This window comes from Diceros bicornis, chromosome 26 (assembly GCF_020826845.1).
Source record: "Diceros bicornis minor isolate mBicDic1 chromosome 26, mDicBic1.mat.cur, whole genome shotgun sequence".
Taxonomy (NCBI): Eukaryota; Metazoa; Chordata; class Mammalia; order Perissodactyla; family Rhinocerotidae; genus Diceros; species Diceros bicornis.
In genome coordinates this window covers 8,967,516-8,986,674 of record NC_080765.1, presented here as the reverse complement: position 1 = coordinate 8,986,674, position 19,159 = coordinate 8,967,516, and the positions used below count along the sequence as shown (strand labels likewise).

The 19,159-nt window shown below is 43.1% G+C and overlaps 1 protein-coding gene across 2 annotated transcripts; it reads left to right on the top strand.

The window, feature by feature from the left end:
* Positions 1–677: 677 nt before the first annotated feature.
* Positions 678–18,639, top strand: KDELR2 (KDEL endoplasmic reticulum protein retention receptor 2). Of its 2 annotated transcripts, XM_058569326.1 has the most exons (5): positions 681–859; positions 10,843–10,943; positions 14,951–15,109; positions 16,245–16,497; positions 18,335–18,463. In XM_058569326.1, exons 1-5 carry the CDS (start codon positions 769–771, stop codon positions 18,367–18,369), a joined length of 639 nt encoding a protein of 212 aa, XP_058425309.1. In that variant the 5' UTR covers positions 681–768; the 3' UTR covers positions 18,370–18,463. The 2 variants fall into 2 exon arrangements, with proteins under 2 accessions (XP_058425310.1, XP_058425309.1); XM_058569327.1 differs by lacking the exon at positions 16,245–16,497 and having other exon boundaries at positions 678–859; positions 18,335–18,639.
* The last annotated feature ends 520 nt before the right edge of the window (positions 18,640–19,159 follow it).

Sequence of the window (19,159 nt, the reverse complement as noted above, 5' to 3'; positions counted from 1 at the left end):
AAACAGGAAACACTCCAAGTCGAGAGAGACTGCAAAAGAAGGGAAAAGCTTTATACTTTAGTACCTTTAATAGCACTTTTTTCCTGCTTTTGAACCGGGGAACCCGCGTTTTCATTTTGTACTGGGCCGCCCAAAATTATGCAGCAGAACCTGTTTGTCAGCGTCATTCTGTTAGCAATTTCTTGTAATTTATTTTCTTATCCTACAGAAATGTTCACTTTTCTACCTAATTTTGCACCGTTTCCCCAGAATAGTAAAATTTTCAGACCACCACATAAGCCGCATTCTCCCTGACACCCCCAAAGTCGACCTTATCTTAAGTGATGCCATCACGTATTAATTTCTTATTTTCCTCTCACACGTTTTCATACAGTAAGCCTGCAGAGCTCTTAAGATTAGTGGGAGAAAAAAAACCCTCACGAGGTACTGTCATTTCAAAAACTAAAGGAAATCGCTGGCACCCGAGGGGAAGCCGGAAACCCGGCAGGGGGAAGTTGGCGAGGAGTCGGGGTCCTCCGGAGCGTGGCCCAGACCCTGCGCTCTGGGCCCAGCCTGCGCTCGGGCGCGTCCCCTTTAAGGGGCGGGCCCCGGGGCGTGGCGTGGCGGCGGCCCGCTCTCCCAGACTGCCCCGCGCGCGCGCGGCGGCAGTTGGGCCACGTCCCTGGCCACGTCGCGCCCGCTCTCGCCATCTTCGCCGTTTCCTCTCAGGGGCCGCCGCCGCCGCCTGAGCCGCCGAGCCCCGGGGCCGCCGCGCCGAACGCCGCCGCCATGAACATCTTCCGGCTGACCGGGGACCTATCCCACCTGGCGGCCATCGTCATCCTGCTGCTGAAGATCTGGAAGACGCGCTCCTGCGCCGGTGAGCGGCAGGCGAGGCCCCAGGGAGGCTCGGGCGCGGGGCTGGGTGGCCCGGAGGAGCCACGGGCTGCGCTACGCTCACCCGCAGGCCTGCGCTGGCCCGACACACCCTCTCGGCCGGCCTGGCGGGCGGGCGGCCCCGGGGGGAGCCTGCGGGCTCTGGGGGTGGGCGATCAGGCCGGGGCGGGGTGTCGCGGCGCTGAGCCCCGCTCTGCGCTGGGTCCGTTCCAAACTTGAGCCGTCGGGGCGGAGGAGGCGCCAGCCGGACTGCGCGGGGCCCTGTTCTGTCTGAAAAGTTTCGGGGTGGGGGGTGCGTCTGGCAGGCGCGAGGAGCCTGCGAATCAATGGGACGGGCACGAGGAGGATGGGCAGGACCGCGGCCGGTTCGGCCTGACGTGGCAGCCAGGCCAGCCCGGGAGGTGGGGCGGACGCGGGGCGAGGTCACCCCGCTCCCCACCCTGCCCCTTCGAGGACTGGTTTTTAGTTTAGGGGGTCGGCTCAGGCCTGTCCCTAGAGTCCTGCGGCCTTCACCCGAGCTCTCGGGTCCAGGATCACCCCCGCCGAGGGAGGGGGTGGGGCAGGTCCCTAAGTGAATTTCTTGGGGGTAATCGGTGTTGCTTTGAGAAACAACCTAGTTTGTCAAACTCCGAGTGCCTAATAACGGGTTCTCTTAAACCTGCGGCGCTGGGTACCGCCGAGGTCTCCTGTGGTCTCCTGTAATTCCTCACTCCACGTCACCAGTGAGTTGGCGACTCTCTCCTCGGGAGTACACATTTCATGCACGCATTGCTGGGAGGCAGTGAGACAAATCTTTCCCAGATAATAGCTGTGAAGTTTTACATTTCATTAACCCTAAGAGCTTAAGAATGGCAAATGTTTACATGATTACTTAAAATGCAGTGCCCTCTTTAAACTTGTTTTTGATGCCATGGCCTCAGTGAAATGACTTTTGATGAATTCAAGAACTTAATTGTTGCAGAGGATGGAGTAAAAGATGGAGTCCTAAAGAACCTGGGTGGCAGAGATTCCATTTGCCTAATTGATTTCTAAAAGCTTCCACATCTAAAGTACACCACATCTTTGACTGCTGCCTTCAGGCCTCCCTAGAAGATAGCTGAGATCCAGGAAGTAAGCAAACACAAAGAAGACCTTTGAGCAATCAGAATGGATGTTACAAAGTCCATGTGCTGAAACCAGTGGGTCTGGCTTGGAGGTGATCTCTCATTTTATTCATAGTTCTGAGAGTGAGCTAAATGCCTCATATGGCTTGTCCTATGTTGTCCTTAAAATAACCTTACAAGGTGGGTGCTGTTGTCCCCATTGTGTGGAGGAGAGAACTGAGTCTAAGAGAGGCGAGGAAATTAGTGGTAGAGCCAGGATTGAAACACAGGCAACCAGTAACTCACAATTAAGGATTTTGAATAAATATCTATTTTGGCTTAAGTAATTTGGTTTAAATATTTGATGCCAGACATGTAGTTTAGATCATTTTTTGTTGCACTCAGAAAATGTTATTTTTTTTCCTGCTTTATTGAGATATAATTGACGTATAACATTATATTAGTTTCAGGTGTACAACATAATGATTTGATATATGTATATATTACGAAATGATTCCCACAGTAAATTTAGTTAACATCCATAGCCACACATAATTACAATTTTTTGCGTGTGTGTGATGAAAACTTTTAAGACCTACTCTCTTAGCAACTTTCAAATATACAATACAGTGTTGTTAAGTATAGGCCCCATGCTGTACATTACATCCCCAGGACTTATTTATCTTATAACTGGAAGTTTGTACCTTTTGCCCACCTTCACTCATTTCCCCCACCTAGAAAACGTTACTTTTAATCTTTATTTTTGCTCTAAAATCTTTGGTTGAGTCTCTTCATCATCTTTTCATATGTTTCTCAGAATCCCCTTCTCTGTCAAGTCATTAAGTGTTGGCATGCTGTTGCCTAAACGTGTATCTAAACTAAGATGTTGGGGAGAAGTTAATGCAACTCCAGATATAGAATTCTTAAGGGAACTTATGAGTAATAAAGAGAAAGTGAGAAGGTTTGCTATTTTGTTTGTTTGTTTTTTAATATTCACTATTTTCATTTGGGAGCTTTAAGAGGATTTAGGAAAATGTAAAGTACTTCAGCCAAAATAACAAAGAAGATAAATAGGTGACTTAAGTTCGTGTGTGTTTGCCAAGTATTCCTACCATTAGCTTGTAGTTATAGGGCAGTATTAAACTATTCTTGGTGTCAGAGTTAGGATCATTTTGGTTCTTATCTGTGAGATTTCCTGGCCTTTTAAAAATCAAAATCGCCAAGATCATTTATGCAAAATTAAATGCTAAATTTGACTAGCTGCTTTGTTTGTCCATCCTAAATTATAAAAGTAGTTTAGAGATTTTTGAAAGAGTAAGAATTTGATATGAGTTTCTCAAATAACTGGAATAGGAGACATGTACATTCAGGTTGTGTTTCTCACTTTGAAAATACTGGTTTGGGAGTTTGTTTTAGGATTTTGGCACCTGTTTTGAACATGCCTGCTGCTACAGAACCATGGGGCTTTTTTCCTTTAGGGTAAGGGATGAGACAGGTTAGTGAGGAAGCTGTTTTCCTGACCATCTTATTCAAGAACGGCTGCCTTAGAGGACTTGTTTTAAAGTGGGGGCAGGGGAGTTGATCTTGGATAGCTCTGTTTGAATTGGCATTCTCCTGTGTCTGTGATTATCAGTACAGAGGGGTGACAAAATGAAGTGTGAGTTTCTCATATTCTTGAACTATCGTTGCAGCTGGATCCACAGTACACTCAAGTTATCACCTTATTCTTATCCTAAACACTGACCTGGATAGCCTTGGGAGAATAAGCCTTGGTTTGTAGATGAAAAACTTCCTATCTACATTTTCTTGTAGGCTGTTAGTTAATAATAGTGCTGTATCTGTTGTGCTTAAATTACTAGTGGAGTCTTCCTGAGATCCATGACTCCCAGCCCTTCTCCCCTAGTCTCTCCCCTTCCCTTCTCCACTTCTCGCTCAGATTGTTGTTAGCTATTGTTATGTAGGTTGTAGACTTTTCATCCTACCAAACATGACAGGAATATACAGTGTCCCTACATTTCTCAGAAATGGACAGTTTAGGGCCGGCCCCATGGCTTAGTGGTTAAGTGCGTGTGCTCCGCTGCTGGCGGCCCGGGTTCAGAACCCCGGGCGCGCACTGACGCACCGCTTCTCCAGCCATGCTCAGGCTGTGTCCCACATACAGCAACTAGAAGGATGTGCAGCTATGACATACAACTATCTACTGGGGCTTTGGTGGGAAAAAAATAAATAAATAAAATTTAAAAAAAAAAGAAATGGACAGTTTATATTTTTGAAGCAAATGGAAAACACCTCATCTTCTGTTGTCATTGAGGACTTCAAGAAGCTTTAGCATCACATTCTCAGCAAGCTTTGTAGCAGCCGTCACCTCTGTTCTTTTGAGTGCCAGTCTCTTGAGTAATCATTGCTCTCAAACATTTATTGACCACCCACTATGTGCAAGGCATTGGGGACACAACTCAGAGCAGCAATTTGTAGCTATTAAAATTCCTGCTCTTGGGGCTGGCCTGGTGGCATAGTGGTTGGTTTCGTGCACTCCGCTTCAGCAGCCCGGGGTTTGCAGGTTTGGGTCCCTGGCACGGACCTGCAGGCTGCTCCTCAAGCCATGCTGTGGCCATGTCCCACGTACAAAGTAGAGGAAGGTGGGCACAGATATTAGCTCAGGGCTAATCTTCCTCAGCAAAAAGAGAAAAGTTGATAACAGATGTTACTCAGGGCCGATCCGCCTCACCGAAAAACAAAAATTTTTCTGTTCTCAAGAAAGCTGCGGTTTAGTTGAAATAATAAGACATATATAAAAAGATAAAAATACAGGGTATTAAACCATATAGGCAATAAATCCTATGGATGCGAAGTGGCAAGAAGGATTCCAGAGAAGGCTCCCTGACTTCCCAACAAGGAGTGTGTAAGACATCTATGAAGAAAAGTATAAAACTTTGCTGCTGGACATACAAGATGACCTGCATGTATGTTCATACCAGGGTCCTGAATAGGACCAGGCAGGCTGGTAGGAAGCAAGAGGATATGTCTCCCCAAATTAACTTATTAATTCAGAATATCATCAAAGTGAAAGGATAATAATCTGAGAAAAATAATCTGTAATATATCAAAGTGACAGAAGGTTAATATCCATAATAAAATACTCCTACAAATTTAAAAAAAAACCTGATAGAAAAATGGGCAAAGTGGCAGTTCACAGAAGAGTAACAGAAGGCCAGTTAAGCGTGAAAGAATGCCCAGCCTCACTAGTAGTTAGGAACTTGGATATTAAAACAGCAATGCATACCATCATTTGCCCTGGGTGGGAAAAAGTAAGAGGTTTACAACATCTAGTGTCGGCAGGGGTATGAAGTAAAGGGCACTCTCATCTGGTATTAGTGAATATGAAAATTGGCACAGCCTTTCCAGGGGAAATTGGACAATATATCAAAACTTAAAGTGTTCATATATTTTATCCTAGCAGTTCTAGAGAATCTGAACTACAGAAATTGTTATATATGTGAACAAATTATATATAGGTATAAAGGTGTTCATTGTACCTAAATAAGTACAAAACACTGTTTATAGATACAAAGATGTTCGTGCAGTATTTATAAGAACAAAAATTGTAAACAACCCAAATGTCCATTAAGGGAGTGATCGCACAGATGTTGGTACATTCACACTATGGAACACTGTTAAACAGCCCTTAACAAGAATGAGCTAGAAGTACTAACAGGGAAAGATAAATCTGAGATATTAAGTTAAAAAAGCAAATTGTAAAGCAAAAGATTGTATGACCCCATTTTAAGGGGCAAACATGTATATGCATACATATACAAACATACGTAGAGGGGGAGGCCCCGTTGCGTAGGGGTTAAGTTCTCGCGCTCAGTTGCTGGCAGCCCGGGTTCAGATCCTGGGCGCACACCGAGGCACCGCTTGTCAGGCCATGCTGTGGTGGCGTCCCGTGTAAAGTGGAGGAAGATAGTCACGGATGTTAGCCCAGGGCCAGTCTTCCTCAGCAAAAAGAGGAAGATTGGCATGGATGTTAAAACACACACACACACACACACACAGAAAGGGGCTTTAAAAAAGCCTGGAAAGTTGCACTTGAAATGGAGTTGGGAGGGGTGTTAAAAAAGTTCTTTTGCTGGGGCCGGCCCTGTGGCACAAGTGGTTAAGTGCTTGTGCACCGCTGTGGCAGCCTGGGGTTCGCCGGTTCGGATCCCGGGTGCGCACCGATGCACTGCTTGGCAAGTCATGCTGTGGCGGCGTCCCATATAAAGTGGAGGAAGATGGGCATGGATGTTAGCCAGGGCCAGTCTTCCTCAGCAAAAAAAAAAAAAAAAAAAAAAAGAGGAGGATTGCCAGATGTAGCTCAGGGCCGATCTTCCTCACAAAAAAAAAAAAGGTTCTTTGCTTTTTATTCCATATATTTTAGCCCAGTTGAAATTTTTAGTAAAATAGCATGGATTTCTTTCAAAACAAGAAAAAATGGCAAACAGGACATAGTAAGAGCTGTCATTTATCAAGCATTCACAGTGTGGCAGGTACAGTATAAAGCACTTTTTCTCTTCCCAACAGTCCCACAAAGTTGGCATAATTTGTCCCCATTTGACAGATGCAGAAAGTGAGGTTTAGGAGGAGTCAAGTATGTAATGGACCCAGGCTTACCCTGTGTGTTCAGAGGCTGAGCTTGAACCCAGACCCTCTGGCTCCAAAGCCTCTCTTTCCCTAAGTCATAAGAGCCATGTTAGGAGTCAGTTCCTGACTATAGGGCTGCTGGTTCCAGGGAAAGTTAATGGCCTTTAGGAGAGTATGCAGATCCTTTGAGACAACGGGTTGGAGCATGGTGCCAGGACCGTTGTTGAATGCCGCCATGCAGATTATTCTGGTGGTCTGACCTACAGTGCTTGGTTGCATCCTAGCTGTCACCAGGACAAAAATAATTCGTGGAAGGCTTTTCGGTTAGGTTGAGGGCTCTGTTCTGTAAACCAATGGGAATATAAGAAATGCAACTTTTAACCTGCAGCATAAGTTAAAGTAACGTGCACTGGAGTGTATAGTTGTGGGCTTTTATTAAACTTAACATGGCCCAGTGGAAAAAGACAGGAATGGTGTTCAATTTAATGATTGATCTCCATTTAGCAAGTTATACTCCATAATACGGATGTTTGGTGAGTTTGGAATTGGGATGGCCGTTTCAGAAACATTTAGAGTGAGTGTTCTTGAGAGCTTGTTACCGGGTAGCCTTGGCGTGCTTTGGTCTCAACACAGGGAGAAACTGACAGTGGGAGCCCCTGTGGCTTCATAGCACGTATTTCCCCTGGAAGGAGATTCCTGCCCCTGCCCCCTCTGTCTTCAGCTGGGATCCCTGCCTTCCTGTGAAGAGAAGACAGTTTTTCTGTTTTAAAAGAAAAAGCTGTTACTTGCTAATTAGGATCCCAGGCCAGGAAGAAAAGGGTAGAACTGTGTAAGCATCCTCAGATTTCCAGCACAGCGGTTCCTGCATGGTTTCTGCCCCACAGGACAAGCTCCAGGCCACACACTGCCTGTCCCTCTCTCCTCTGCCCCATGCTCTGTTCAGGGGCCTCTCCTACCCTCTGGCTGGCAGTAAATTAGGGCAGAGCCCAGAGCACATTGCCTATTTACAGTCATAGAGACATAGTATGACTTAGAAACTCTTTGGACTAAGTATTATCCAAAAATACCACAAAATGAGAATTTACCTGGTGACATGAAAGTAAAATGAATTCCATTTTCTTTTGTCCATTTGTTCATTCATTCCGCAGATATTTTCTTAGCCCTGCTGAGTGTCAGGCCCAGTACTCAGCACAGAGAATACAAAATGGAATAAGGCACGACCCCAGCCTTTGGAGATCTTGGTGCTGGTGGGGGGTTGGGGAGAGCGGAGACAGGCAACCAGATAATCCCAGTGTATTTTATAAGGACGGTAATAGGAGCTAGGGTAGCAGCTGGCATGAAGTAGTTCCCATTATGTACTTGCTGAATGAATAAACAGCACCGAGGGAGCGTGTCTTCAAGGATGACTTCCCAGAGGAAGTGATATGTGAGTTTTGAGTCTCAAAGGGGAGTGGTAAAAACGATATGATAGTCCCTGATTTTTAGTGTAGGAATGCTGAAAATGAGGACGAAATTTCAAATCTGCCTGGCTTCCAAAGTCCCGTTAGAATAAACCTTTTACCACAAAATTTGCCCATATATATCCTTTAATTTTTTGTTTAAAATATTGGAAGGAACCATATAGGAAATGAACTGGAAATTTATGTCTCAAGGCTCTAACAAACATCAAATGTGAACTGCCTGCTCCCTATCCTTTTTTCCCCGATCTTGTCTTTGCTCTCCCATGTTCTCTTATTTATGTCAATGGCAGCCTCACTGTCTCTCCTTTAGAACACTGATCTTTGATGGAAAAGAAAGGTTCCCCCTTACTGGGGAAAAGACTAAAAGGAGCAGACTTACTGTCTATAGCTCCACCTTTGGCCCTTGAAATTGGTTACTGTTGATGGATAGAGTCAACTTTTTCTTCAATTTCTATTTAGGTGTTTTTGTGAATAGGCTGGAACTGCAATTATTCATGCATAGAAATAACATTCTTATATTCAGGCTTCTGAACAAGCTGCAAAATTGTTTTCTAAAATATTGTTTGGGGCCGGCCCCGTGGCTTAGCAGTTAAGTGCATGCGCTCCACTACTGACGGCCCGGGTTCAGATCCCGAGCACGCACCGACACACCGCTTCTCCAGCCATGCTGAGGCCATGTCCCACATACAGCAACTAGAAGGATGTGCAACTATGACATACATCTATCTACTGGGACTTTAGGGGAAAAAAAGGAGGAGGATTGGCAATAGATGTTAGCTCAGAGCCGGTCTTCCTCAGCAAAAAGAGGAGGATTAGCATGGATGTTAGCTCAGGGCTGATCTTCCTCACAAAAAATGAAATAAAATAAAATAAATAAAATAAAATATTGTTTGTAAGATATCATTTAAAAACAATGTGATTTTCTTTTGTGTGTGTGTGTGTGTGTGTGTATGTGTGTGTGTGAGGGAGATCAGCCCTGAGCTAACATCCGATGCTGATCCTCCTCTTTTTTGCCAAGGAAGATTGGCTCTGAGCTAACATCTTTGCCCATATGGGACACCGCCACAGCATGGCATGACAAGCGGTGCATCGGTGCATGCCCAGGATCCGAACCCGCGAACCCTGGGCCGCCAAAGCAGAGCGCTTGCACATAACCGCTTGCACCACTGGGCCGACCCCAACAATGTGATTTTCACATCCTGGAAGAGTATTACTAATGATTTGGGTGCAGTGATAGTTTTGCTAAATACGTGCTTACTTAAATGTCTAATAATGTGAAGTTTGCAGTGTAGATGAGGGTGGGTGAGTTTTGACAGCTAGTAAGATTCAGTTTCCTTAATGAATTTGCTCAGTCTCCAACATCTGAAACCCATAGTTCATGTCCTGTGTCACATAAATATTTGGTCAAATATAGGTATCAGAAAAGCTGAGTGCACACTGTGTGACCTTCTGGACTTCCCCAGCTGAGTCTCGATGTGCCACAGTAGTGCTCTGGAGGTGGTTTGGTGGTTGGAGGTAGAAACAGTTTAAAGCTGTTTAATAAAAAGACTGTTGCTTTGGAAAACTGACTGTACTAGCAGGTTCCCACCCTCTTGTTGCCTTAGCATCCAGGAACATTTTTATGTGAGTGTGAGGTTGGTTGTGTGATGAATCTAAGTGATGGAATTTTTAAAAATCTTAGTATGTCCAAGTAAATGCTGCCCTCACAAAAGAAGTCACTTTGGGAGGCCATCCCACTATTCCAGGGGGATTACTGCTCGTACTCTTACCTGAAGCAGTGTTCCTCGGTTGGTTCCTCATCTCCTAATCCAATTAGATTCCAACTCCATCCTTGAAATATTTGTCACCACGAGAGAGTGTTTTTTGTTTTTTTTTATGTGTGTGTGTGAGGAAGATCAGCGCTGAGCTAACATTCATGCCAATCCTCCTCTTTTTGTTGAGGAAGACTGGCCCTGAGCTAACATCCATGCCCATCTTCCTCCACTTTATGTGGGACCCCGCCTCAGCATGGCCTGACAAGCCGTGCGTTGGTGCTCACCCGGGATCCGAACCCCGGGCTGCCAGCAGCGGAGCGCGCACACTTAACCACTACGCCATGGGGCCAGCCCAAGAGAGATTGTTTTTAAATGGAAAGAAAGATGCTAAAAGTAAAGTTACAACACTAAATAACAGCAGACTTTTTAATTATTTATTTATTTATTTATTTTTTTCCCCCAAAGCCCCAGCAGATAGTTGTACGTCATAGCTGCACATCCCTCTAGCTGCTGCACGTGGGACGCGGCCCCAGCATGGCCGGAGAAGCAGTGCATCGGTGCGTGCCCGGGATCCGAACCCCGGGCCGCCAGCAGCGGAGCGCGCGCACTTAACCGCCAAGCCACGGCGCCGGCCCAAGAGAGATTGTTTTTAAGTGGAAAGAAAGATGCTAAAAGTAAAGTTACAACACTAAATAACAGCAGACTTTTTAAGTAAATTTATTCCTACCTACAGTAACATATTTGAGAAATACAATGTTCATTTGAACAATATACAATCCTGGTGTATTGGCCCTGGCATAATTAAGTCCCTTTCCTATAGTCACCCATCATAGTAAGGCAGAAAAGTACATGTGCCAAAGGAGCATGTTCAAGAATGTTAAGGAAAAGAAAGACTAAAACTGCTCTCATTTATTTAGAGTTATCCCAGACATCAGCCATTGACCCCTGGTGTCCCCCTTTCCATATCTGCACTTCCTATACAGTGTTATCTACAGGAATCATAAAGCTCTTTGAGGCTTTTCTCATACTTTCCTTTTGTTTCTTTAGGTATTTCTGGAAAAAGCCAGCTTCTGTTTGCACTGGTCTTCACAACTCGTTACCTGGATCTTTTTACTTCATTTATTTCATTATATAATACATCTATGAAGGTATGGTATAGCATCCAATGGAATGTATTTTGTCCATAATTCACAGACCTTTGGAAACTGTTAAATTTATGTCAGCTGTGTACTTAATGAAACATCTTTAAGAATAATGTCTAAATATGTTGTTCGTGACTTAAGCACTTTTAGACCACCTTGTACACATAACTGGGAATAGAGTTATCATTAAGCATATTTTTTCTGTTTCAGAGCTGTATCCATTTAATTAAAGGAGTTTGCATTTAAGAGTTTTTTTATCTTAAGTTCCTCCAGTTTCTAAAGCTCTTGATAACCTTATAAGAAGGAGGGGTAACTATTATGTTTTCAAGCAGTGGGAAATTATAGACTTCCTGGGAAACCCAGCAAGTCGGTTCAGAACAAGGAATGAAAGCCAGGGCTTCTCGCTGCAATGCCTTATTTTGCTGCTGTGTGAGGGACTATGTACAGGCATCTACTTCTTTTCTTTCTTGTCGCTAAGTTCGTGTTTCTTAAAGTTCTGCTGTGTGTGCCATCTTTATTATTTTTGCCATGCTTAAATAACATCTGTACCATAATTTACTTAACATGTTTTTTAAACCTTTTAACTCGATCTAAGCATTTGTATCTATGGCACCTTTGGTGTCCTTATATTTTTCCTAATTCACATTGAGACAAATGTTTAAATATTAAAATACATTACATATATTAAATTACATATATTAAAATACAAGATGTTAGGTGTGTACCACCTAACATCTTGCACAGCACTGGTGGTACACACTCCACACTTGGGGATGCCTCAGTTCTTTCACACAGTCATTGAATTCGTCCTTACTGAACACGCCAGGGTTAGGCACTTCCCTAGTGCTGAGGGCAGGGCAGAAAACAAGCAGAAGTCATGTCATGGCCTGGTGGGGCATAGTAGACCATTCATCCTGGTACTAAATGAAAGACTGCAGTTTGTGCTAGGTGCTGTGAAGGAAAAGTATGAGGGCTCTCAGGATGGGTAAAGGGTGTCTGATTTCTTCATTCATTCTTCAAATGCTTAGCCAGCATCTGTGTGCCAGCCACTGCTGTAAGCACTTGGTTATTGGTACACACAAGAAGTAATGTTTAAGCTAAAGCCATTGGTGTGGTGTTCAAAACAACTCCCCCCAACACGTTGTGTTCAAAAACATTTTTGTAAGCACAAGTCAAAGTAGACAAAGCAATATTTGAGCCTATGGTCTTTCCTAAAAAGCAAATTTGTTACCTGTAATCATTCCATTCTTCATTGCTAAGTGATAGGAGCCTAGTAATCAGGAAATAATTAGCTTAGTTGAAATTGGCTAGGTCCCTGCTTATTGTCCAGGCGAGTGAAAACTGCAGATATTAGAAGTGTGTGAGCAAGAATCCCCATCCCTTAACAAGGCAGTTGAGATTCTTGCTCTTAGGACCCTTGTAGTTGCTCATATGGCTTTACCATAATTAATTCTTTAATTCACTATTTTTGAACACCTATTTATTATTTATCACTAGAATAAGGAAGTGCAATGAAAGCCCTATATAATTGTCATCGTATACTTGATTATTACCTAATGATGGAGTCCTTGAAATAAGTCATAAGCATGTGCAGTTTAATATTTTTGATACATACTGCAAATTCCTTTAAAGGATAATTTCATAAATATCCACATGCCCATCTGCTGTGTATGAATGTGGACAGCATTACACACTCAAAGCTATAAAAGATGTTTTTACAATCTTTTCCAATTTAACAGTGAAAAAACAACACCTGAAACTGTCTTTACTGATTATAAGATTGCATAGATTATCTTTAATTCATTGGTAATATGTATTTCTATCATTTAAACTGCATGTACAAAACATTTGTCTGTTAGTCAATTGATGGTATCTTTGTAAGTGCAATTTGTGTGGTTTAGTCTGTAATTTTGATACTTTCCTTTTAATAAAATGGCTTTGTGCTGGGGTGTGGGGGGCGGGGAGGGAGAATTCCTCTCTCTCCCCCTCAGGATTCCTAGCTTTCAGAGGAATCCTTCTTGCTTGCTTGCTCGTGGTTTCTGATGTTCTGAAAATCAGAGGAGTGGTAGCCGAGGTTCATGAGCTCATAGCTTTTTCCGCACTGGTGAGAGGGGAAAAGCAGTTGTTGTCCCCAGCAGCTGCTGAAGCCTTTATGGATGTCATCTTGGCTGCCTATTGACTGGGTGCTGGGCAGGGACCCCTGGCTACTGTGTACCTTGGCTGGATGTACTGCTGGAGGAGACTCTGTGTATAGATGGATATTTTGTTTATGCATGTAGATTTTATGTTATTTTATTCATATACATGTATACATATATTTGTGTGTGGAGAGAACTCCTCTAACAGTATAAGATATTAATCTTTCTTGATTTTTGGCGGGGGGAGTACTTCTTTGGTGTGTGGGTATGACCAACAATTTTAATACCTTCTTGATTATTTATTTGCAAATACAACTTCGTGATGAAGTGCCAAGGACAGTTTAGTGTCTTTGTTTTGTTTTTAAGCATGTGAGAGCTTGATGATTGCTCTCATTTTCCTATTAAGTCATTTGCCCAAATGTTTTCCTAATTAAATTTCACAAGTTGGCTTTTCTAAGGAGAAGTAGTACCAGGCAGAGCAGCTGGTACCCAGTTGTCTGTATTCATAGGCTAAGCCTGCTGTTTGATTCTCGGGCCTAAAATTCTGCAGTCTGAAAATTGGTGTAATTTCAGACTAGCAGACTTTTCCTTTGGGTTGGATGAATATATGGTGCTTGACTTTTTGAATGTGAAAGAACGTATTTTGAATGTGAAAGAATGTATATCTTAGTTGTAAGCCTTTGAGCAGCTATACTGCTATGCGAACAAAAATCGCTCCCTTGTAGGCAGCAATGTTTTACAAATTATCGCTTACTTTTAGTTTTGCTTTTGTTATGTTACCAAACAAAATTTTATAGCAACAATCTGAATGTTCAGTGTTAAAGTAACACCATTTAAGTAAAAACCATCATTGCAAAGTTTAGCATGAGTTACATTGTTTATCTTTAGAAAAGCACTAAGAAACATCATCATTCTGGAAAGAAGTGGTTGGTTTTGAACTGCATTGAACGTTGCATTCATTTTTTTTCTTAAGCTGCTATCTAATAGTTTAAAATGAGATTAAAAATACATTCTTTGGCAGTTTCTTATAAAGTTAAACTTATGCTTAACATATGATCCAGCAATCCCACTCCTAGGTATTTACCCAAGAGAAATGAAAACTTATGTTCACATAAAAGCGTGTACACAAATGTTCGTAGCAGCTGTGTCCACTATCCCCCAAACTGGAAACAACCCACCTGTCCTTTAACTGGTGAGTGGATGAACAAACTACGGTACACCCATACAATGGATGCTACTCAGCAATACAGAGGAACCAGTTATTAATACACGCAACAACATGGTTGGATCTCAAATCATTATGCTAACGGGAAGAAGTTGGTCTTAAAAGATGACATACTGCATGATTTTATTTATATAGCATTTTTAAAAAGCCAAAACTGCAGGGACCAAGAACAGATCAGTGATCACCAGAGGTGAGGCCTGGAGGGAAGGCTCGACTACAGAGGGGCAGCATGAGGGAATTTTTTTTTTTTTTTTTTTTTTTGAGGAAGATCAGCCCTGAGCTAACATCTGATGCCAATCTTCCTCTTTTTGCTGAGAAAGACTGGCCCTGGGCTAACATCCGTGCCCATCTTCCTCCACTTTATATGGGATGCTGCCACAGCATGGCTTGACAAGCCGTGCGTCGGTGCACGCACAGGATCCGACCCCGCAAACCCCGGGCCACTGCAGTGGAGCGCGCGCACTTAACCGCTTGCGCCACCAGGCCAGCCCCAGCATTAGGGAATTTTTTGGGGTGTGATAGGACTGTTCTGTGTCTTGATTGTGGTGGTGGTGGTTATATGACTCATAGAACTATATGATGTAGAAAGCCAAGGGAATTGGAACAACTGAAAGGTATTGATGACCTGGTATCTTTTCCTTTGTTTTTAGCTTATCTACATTGCCTGCTCCTATGCCACAGTGTACCTGATCTACATGAAATTTAAGGCAACCTACGATGGAAATCACGATACCTTCCGAGTGGAGTTTCTGGTGGTCCCTGTGGGAGGCCTCTCATTTCTAGTCAATCATGATTTCTCTCCTCTTGAGGTTAGTTAAGAGGTTATTTAGTGGTCACTTCTGGTTCCCTAGGGAAATAGACCTGTTTGCAGATAAGTGGAGTTGTTCTCTTTTGTTTGTGTTTTTTTTTGTTTGGCAAGCTTCTGGTGCAACATACACTATTTGGTGTAAATAAATCATGGACGGGAATTAAGCCTCCAGGTATTTGAGTGTCTGCTGACAGGTTATTGCCTGACTCTCGTTTAGAATATAAACTTGGCTTCTGTGGTACCAAACACAGTGCCCTGCCTGTTTGAAGAATGTGGTCTTTGCCCCACTCTGACCCAACTTTTGTTTCCTCTTCATGTTGGGTGTCACACATTGATACTGTGGCTGTGAATCCCCTAAGCAGCGCTGCTATACTCCTCAACTTGAGGAAAAGTGGTTTGCGTGGTCCACCTGGCGCTGTGCGGTGCTGTGGCCTGCCTCTGAGTGCCTCATCCTTCCCTTAGCATCCTGGGGCTAAGTTACAGTTCTGCTCTTGGTCATCTGATGGTGCCGGGAGTGCCTGGGTTTTCAAACACTCCAGGACTACTTGCAAGTCCTTCTGTCGTCAGCGTGAATAAAGTACCACATGAGGCAGAGAGTTTGCATAATTACAACTCTAATTTCTTACCCTTTTGATTTAACCACACCAGAAAAGCCTAAAGAATAAGAAAAATAGTGAGAATATTTAGACAGTCTGGAAAGGAGACCAGTTGGTGAGGAAAAACAGCAGTGAGGGAGTGGAAAGACCCAGTTATCAGTGTTGTCAACCCTGGCAGAAAGCCGGGTTGATTCAGGACCCTAGATTCGGAATGGGAGAGGCTTATCCAGGAGAAAAATTATATATGTAGATTCACAGATTTTGTACAGGGCAGAATGAGATGTTGGAGATGCAAGGGAATGAAAATTCAAAGAGGTAGAGGTGTCCAGCTTACCCAGCTTGTCATTGTGAGTGTCCATGCCTCTTAAACGTAGCTTTAGTTTCTGTGACATATTATTAAACTGCTAAGCTGCTCTGTTCTGGGCTCAGAGGCCCAGATTCCCCACTCTTTTTGTGCTGCTCCCTAGTAGAGCAGGGGTATTTCCTGTGAACTCAGGGCGGGCACCAGATGCTGACTGAAGCTTGCTGTTTCTCTTACAGATTTTGTGGACCTTCTCCATCTACCTTGAATCAGTGGCTATCCTTCCACAGCTCTTCATGATCAGCAAGACCGGAGAGGCGGAGACCATCACCACCCACTACCTGTTCTTCCAGGGCCTCTACCGTGCTTTGTATCTCATCAACTGGATCTGGCGCTTCTACTTTGAGGGCTTCTTTGACCTCATTGCTGTGGTGGCCGGCGTTGTCCAGACCATTCTATACTGCGACTTCTTCTACTTGTACATTACAAAAGGTACGTTGGGCTGCGCCCTGCCTGCTTTGTTCCTAGAGCCATGTGTTCTTTTAGGAGCTCCCTGCCCAGCACGCTGTTAATCTGGCACTACTTATAAAGCAGAACTGGCTTCAGAAAACATTTCAGTGACTGTCAAATAAAATTCTGGGTCAGAGTTTGCAGTCTTTTTTTCTTTTGCTGTAGCTTTATTGTTTTTCTACAATGGCATGTTTTCATTATAAAAAATTCAATCAGAACTGATAATTCTGAAAACAATCACCTGAAATCCTACCACTCAGAGATATCATTGTTAATGTTTCAGTAAATGTAATTCCAGAGATGCGTATACATGCTATTTTATAATCTGCTTTTTTCCCCCACGCTCACATTTTTTCGTGTCAGTAAAGAGAAATCTTAGATGGTAATTAGTCTTTGGTTGGTGAACATGATGTAGTCTATACAGAAATCGAAATATAATGACGTGCACCTGAAATTTATATGATGTTACTGAGGTAACTGTTACCTCAATTAAAAAAAAAATCTACATAATTTTCAATAGCCACAGAGTATTTCATTATGTTATTACCATAATTTACTTACTCAGCCCCCTGTTCATAGGTATTACTGATTTGCTGCTATTAAAATCCAGTGCTAGGGCCGGCCCCGTGGCTTAGCAGTTAAGTGCGTGCGCTCCGCTGCTGGCGGCCCAGGTTCGGATCCCAGGCACGCACCGACGCACCGCTTCTCCGGCTACGTTGAGGCCGCGTCCCACATGCAGCGACTGGAGGGATGTGCAACTATGACATAAAACAATCTGCTGGGGCTTTGGGGGGAAAAAATAAATAAATAAAATCTTTAAAAAAAAAAATCCAGTGCTTACATCACCATCCTTCTATATGTATATTTTTGCATTTATATGAATATAGGACATGTGAACGTCACAAAAATCTGATGAAAGCTATGGTCCTTGCTCAGAAAAAAAATGCGTAGTTATGTAAATGCAAAGAAATTTATGCATATAGTTTTAGTGGATTCAGGAGCCCCTGAAATCCAACCACAGACTCCAGGCTAAGAATCCTTGCTTATAGAGTAAAATTCCTAATGGTAGAATTGCTAGGTGCAAGGGCATATGTACCTTATCTCTTTTTTAACATCCAAAATTTCATAGATCTCTGCACATCATAACAGTTATATTTTAAGATATGTTGATTAGGGGAGAAAGTCATGATAACAAAAAGCTGCTATGAATTTAGTGACAATTTCTTTTTTTTTCTTTTCTTTTTTTGTGAGAAAGATCAGTCCTGAGCTAACATCCATGCCAATCCTTTTCTTTTTTTTTGCTGAGGAAGACCAGCTCTGAGCTAACATCTATTGCCAATCCTCCTCCTTTTTTTTCCCCAAAGCCCCAGTAGATAGTTGTATGTCGTAGTTGCACATCCTTCTAGTTGCTGTATGTGGGGTGCGGCCTCAGCATGGCCGGAGAAGCGGTGCATTGGTGCGTGCCCGGGATCCGAACCTGGGCCGCCAGTAGTGGAGTGCGCGCACTTAACCGCTAAGCCACGGGGCAGGCCCATAGTGACAATTTCAGTTGAATTTGTATTTCTTAAACAGAATTGCTATGGCATCCAGGTAAATGAAGAAAATTCTCCAGTCTGTGTGTGCATGACATTTTCATACTTGAGAGGGCTTTGTTCATTGACACCAAAATCAAGTGCCTGTTGGTTGCCAAAAGCTTATTTCCTTATGCCTTACTATGTAGTATCTTGTATGACAGACTTCTAGGAATGGGAAGAAGGAAGCTGTAAGCTTGTCAATATCAATAACCTTTTGTTTTCTCTTCCTCTCTTTAACATTCTAGTACTCAAGGGAAAGAAGCTCAGTCTGCCAGCGTAAGTGCCAAAGACCATCACCAGCATCTGTCCTTCAGGGTGCTCGGACAGAATTCTTACCACAGCAAAGGCACAAGATGCTTGACACGGAAAATCAGAAACTTAACTCTTTTGTTGCAGATAGTCATCAGTGGCTCTGTAAGAACCCAGAGGAGAAGAACCAGAAGGTTTCTGTTTAATGCATCTTGCCTTATCTTTTTTATTACTATGTACAAAGATTTTTTTACACAAAGAAACTTAATGCTGTATTAATAAATTCAGTGTGTAGCTTCAATTGGGGTAGTTCCAAAAGTGAAGATTTTGTGAGGAGTAAGTGCAAACTTTTTGTTTTTAAATTCTTTGAAATTATTGATTCTTTGTGTCTACAATGAAATTGTACTCGACAGTTGGTAGATTATATATTCTTCCATCTATCAAACTTGCATTCCACTATATTTATTTTGCCAAAAGATGAGTTATATTTGTTTGAAATCTGAGACACTATGTTCAATCTGGTCTGTCTGTTTAAATTCTTCCCACCTGATGTGGAAATCCTTCCTTGGACATCACAACACTACATTTAAGGCTGGTAAGAATGACTTGCAAGTCTTACGGTTTTCATTACCAAAATTTTAAGATTCTGAATGTAGATGGAGTCTCATTTAAGAGTCACCAAAGGTGCCTGCCCTCCTCCCCTGCTAAGAAGTGTCAGTTTGAGACTATCTCAAGGGTGTCGAAGAACTCGGTGGGCAGGGGTTCTGGGCTGCTTGCCATCTGAGTGTGGGATGCGAGGGACAATAATGATTATTTTGGAT

What these genes read in the sequence shown, in the direction of transcription:
- KDELR2 (XM_058569326.1), top strand. Translation starts at nt 769, where the DNA reads ATGAACATCTTCCGGCTGACCGGGGACCTATCCCACCTGGCGGCCATC. An exon ending in GAAGACGCGCTCCTGCGCCG is followed by an intron (nt 860 to 10,842) that starts GTGAGCGGCAGG and finishes TTGTTTCTTTAG; the next exon opens with GTATTTCTGGAAAAAGCCAG. An exon ending in TATATAATACATCTATGAAG is followed by an intron (nt 10,944 to 14,950) that starts GTATGGTATAGC and finishes CTTTGTTTTTAG; the next exon opens with CTTATCTACATTGCCTGCTC.